Source organism: Eriocheir sinensis, unplaced genomic scaffold (assembly GCF_024679095.1).
Source record: "Eriocheir sinensis breed Jianghai 21 unplaced genomic scaffold, ASM2467909v1 Scaffold1834, whole genome shotgun sequence".
In the NCBI taxonomy this organism is placed as follows: Eukaryota; Metazoa; Arthropoda; class Malacostraca; order Decapoda; family Varunidae; genus Eriocheir; species Eriocheir sinensis.
The window spans coordinates 1894-5904 of record NW_026111222.1 but is presented as its reverse complement, the minus strand read 5'-3'; the positions used below and the strand labels follow the sequence as shown (position 1 = coordinate 5904).

At 49.0% G+C, this 4011-nt stretch overlaps 1 protein-coding gene across 1 annotated transcript; it reads right to left on the bottom strand.

Annotated features, from left to right (window-relative positions):
• Window positions 1-306: 306 nt before the first annotated feature.
• LOC126990638 (uncharacterized) lies at window positions 307-1809 on the bottom strand. The gene has a single exon (XM_050849321.1). It carries the CDS (start codon window positions 1177-1179, stop codon window positions 760-762), a length of 420 nt encoding a protein of 139 aa, XP_050705278.1. The 5' UTR covers window positions 1180-1809; the 3' UTR covers window positions 307-759.
• Between the last annotated feature and the right edge of the window lie 2202 nt (window positions 1810-4011).

Sequence of the window (4011 nt, the reverse complement as noted above, 5' to 3'; positions counted from 1 at the left end):
GTAAGGACATGAATGGAAAGGGAATATTCTCTCTCTCTCTCTCTCTCTCTCTCTCTCTCTCTCTCTCTCTCTCTCTCCTCTTTCTATCTATCTATCTATCTATCTATCTCTTTTTCTATCTATCTATCTATCTACTAGTATTTATCTATTTAGCTTTTATCTATCTACACACACACGATTATTTTTTCCCTCAATATTAGTACCCTCTGTATCACGTAGTAGTAGTAGTAGTAGTAGTAGTAGTAATAGCAGTATAGACAAAACTCATTTCATACATGTTTTTTTTAATAAATTCGTAAGTCTCTAAATAATAATGAACGTTACAATCTATTCCGCCACTCCCGTTCTTCCCTTGCGTGTGTGTCCGCTGCGCCCTGATCCCCTCCACCTGGCCAAGGACAGCGTCAAGGAGCACCCAAGGAACAGGTGACTCAAGGAACACTTTGGCCTCACCTGCCGACCTATGCCTGTCACGTATTTAGTCTCCCAGCCTCTTATTCTTCGGGTACCTTCTACCTATTTTTCATCCCCTTCTTCCTCTTCTACTCTTCCTCTTTCTCCTCCTCCTGCTCCTTCTCCTCCTACTACTACCACTACTACATATCTCCTACTACTATTACTACTACTCCTTCTACTACTACTGCTACTACTTCTACTACTACTTCTACTACTACTACTGCTGCCACTACTCGGTTACTGTAATGGGTCACGGAATCCATCCCTCCGGTGATTCGTGTTGCTCCTGAGTATCCTGATAATTCACGGGCCCAGCGACAGGCCAGGAGGGCGCCTCGTGTACGCCACACAAACACAAACACAAACAGTCGCAAGAGGTCGCTCACCTTGGCGGGAGAGGGCGTGTTGGCTGCCGCTCTCGTCCTCGTCTTCGTCGTCGTCGCCGTCGTCGTGGTGGTGGTGGTGGTGGTGCGTGCCGACCTCCTGCGCCTTCTGACGGAGGATGTCGCCGATCATGAAGGACGACGGGGCACGCACCAGCTGCTGCAGGCCCAGGGGCAGGGCGGTAAGGGGGGGCGGCGAGGAATGCTTCAGGGGCACAGGTCTGGCCATGTGCTGATGTGGCCTCTCAGGGGCGCGACTCACCCTCAGGTCGGTGGGCTGGTCCTGCGGGGTGGGCGAGGGGGCGGGAGATGCGCCCCCCCCTCCTTCCATGTTGGTCATGGGCACCTCAGCCACCAGCGACCCGCGACGCCAACCTGACGACACCCACGCGACGCCCAGCTGCCCGCGGCCCTCCAGCACGACACTCGCGGCCCCTGCCTCGCGCCGCGCCGCCAGCCACTCCGTCAGCGAGCAGGCCGCGTCAGCGTGTGCACTGTGCACGGCGGGACTGACACACTCCGGCGGGCCGTCGCTCACTGCCTGTCGCCGCCGCCACGTGCTCGAAACTCTCTGAGGCGGCCGCCCTCGGGAGTGTCCTGCCTCGCTCCGCCGCCACGCTCCTGCCGCCGCGCCACGGTAGGGCAGACTGGCGGCAGTTGAGGTAATAATGGAATAATAATGACAAACAGCCTCGCGGGAGGGTAATTCACGTGCGGCGGCGAGGACGGGAGCGGCGTGCGCGGCGGGGACTCAAGACGCGCCCGCGGGACCGTGAGCACTGGCTGCGGCGGGGGACACCTCGCCTCGCCCCGCCGCGCCTCCCTCCCCCGCCAGCCCCCGCCCCCGCCCCCTGCCTGCCTGCCTGCCTCCCTACCCCACCCTCCCATCACACCCACCCCACCAGTCTCCCGCCACCCCCGTCACTTCCCACTTACACATTCTGATTCCTGATGACCAAGTCTTTTCATTCTAGTTTAACTGACTTCTCACGCTATGAGCTCTTTTTTTTCTTTGACTTGGCTTCGTTTCTGTCTTTGTCTTGAGATACGTTTTGTTGCTGTCGTTTGTGTTTCTGACTGCGGGATTTGACGTCTGTGTCTCGCTTTCTTTGGCGTTATTTATTCGCTATACGCCATCTACGTACGTTCATCATTAGTCTGTTATTAATTCCGTTTTTTCTTCCCCTTCCCTTGCCTCTACTTTATCAGCATTTTATTTTCTATTCTGTTTACTTTCATTTTTATTTCCGCTTCATAAGCAAACCAACTCGAGTCGCATATTTCCGACGCGTAGCTTAAAAAATAAAAATAAAAACTCCACGTAACATGCATATCGATTCCCGGCACCTTCCTTCCTCCTCTACACCTGTTTACACGCATTCCATTCTTCTCCTTTTGTCTCCGTTCCTCCCCCAATACCTCCTCCTCCTCCTCCTCCTCCTCTTCGTGTGATCGGGACCCCCACAAGTGAGAGTCTGGCTGTCCGCGCGAGGATCAATAAGTTGTCTGGCTCTTATTCTCAACCTCTCACTCTCGCCTCCCAAGTGTGTGTTTGGGAGAGAGAGAGAGAGGGAGAGGGAGAGGGAGATGGAAGACGGGAAGGAAGAGAGCTATAGGGACTGAGTGGGATGGATCTTGGGGGAAGGAAAGGAGGAGGAGGAGGAGGAGGAGGAGGAGGAGGTAAGAAGTGCAAGGAGTGAGAGGAATGGATTTTAAGAATGGGAGAAGTGAAATATATGTTGGGTCTGAATGGACGTTAATCTCCGCTGCTTTTTTAAATTTACGAGACTTTGATGTTGTGCCTTGAGACCCCTGAATACATCCCCGAGTGTACGTATTAGAAAGGGAGGTCAATGCGGGTATGTTGCTTGATGCTGCTTTATAAGGGAAAACAGAGAGTAGAAGAGAAAATAGAAGAATATAGACTGAATTAAAACAAGACCTCACTACTTAATTTGTTTGGTCATATGTCTGGTTTTGAATAAGGTACAGAAGGTTAAGGATATTACTGTTTTTCTTCAGTATGGGTAGTCGTCGTGATCTTAACTTGATACTGAAGAATGAAGGAGTGAAGGAAGAGTTACTTAATCGCTCCTTGATAGATCGAGTGTCAGGTTGCAAATGTGAGTAAGCGAGTTTGAATACGTTTTGTGTGAAGGGAAAGATTATTGAGAAAGACGTGGTATCGCCCCTTAATAGACCGCGTGTCAGGTTGTGAATGTAAGTACGCAAATTTGGGGACCTTTGGATTGAGTTCTTGTGTGGTGTACTGAGCTGGATGTTAGAGTGAATGACTGAAGGAAAATGAACGAGTGAAGTCCGTGGATTAAGACGAGGTATCGCTGCACAGTTGATTAGGTCTGTGGATTAAAACGTTTACAATGTTTTATGAAGAAAGTAATAGAGACGGAGTGAAGAAAACATGATGCATTCGTTTATGGTAAAAAAAATGTACAAATTCGTGCAGGAAAAAAAAAACGCCATATTGTACGAGGGGAAAACATGACATACAAGCAAATAGAAGGAGACTGTACACAAGTTCATAAAGGAAAGTTAGGTAACACCATAATAACGAGGGAAACAATGACGTACACGCATATGGAAGGAGAATATACAAGTTCGTGAGGGAAATAAAACGCAATGCAGGACGGAAAAAGAAAAATGACGGACACACATATAAAAGAAGAATACACAAGTTCATGATAAAAAGGGAAGTTAGGAAGTACCATAACGTACGACAGAGGACGAATATGGAAAGAGAATATCTGTACAAATTCGTGAGGGAAAGAAAACGCATTGCAGAACGGAATAAAAAATGACGGACACACATATAGAAGAAGAATACACAAGTTCATGATAGAAAGGGAATTTAGAAACCACCATATTGTACGACGAGGGGAAAATAAAATTGACGTGCACGCATATGGAAGAAAAATGCATGTACAAGATCGTGAGGGGAAGGAGACAGATGACGGAGTTGTGTTACATTGTTTATTTACCGAATCAGCCGTCAGGGGCGTGAGTTAGTGGCGCTGCAAAGTGCTGTCATAAGTAAGGAAGGTGATGAAGGAGTGATTAAGCCGCGAAGGGAACAGGAAGAATGGATTAAAAGGGGTGTGTGTATGTTTTAATGTGCTTCTCTGTTTGTCATTTTCTTCTAGTGTGTGTGTGT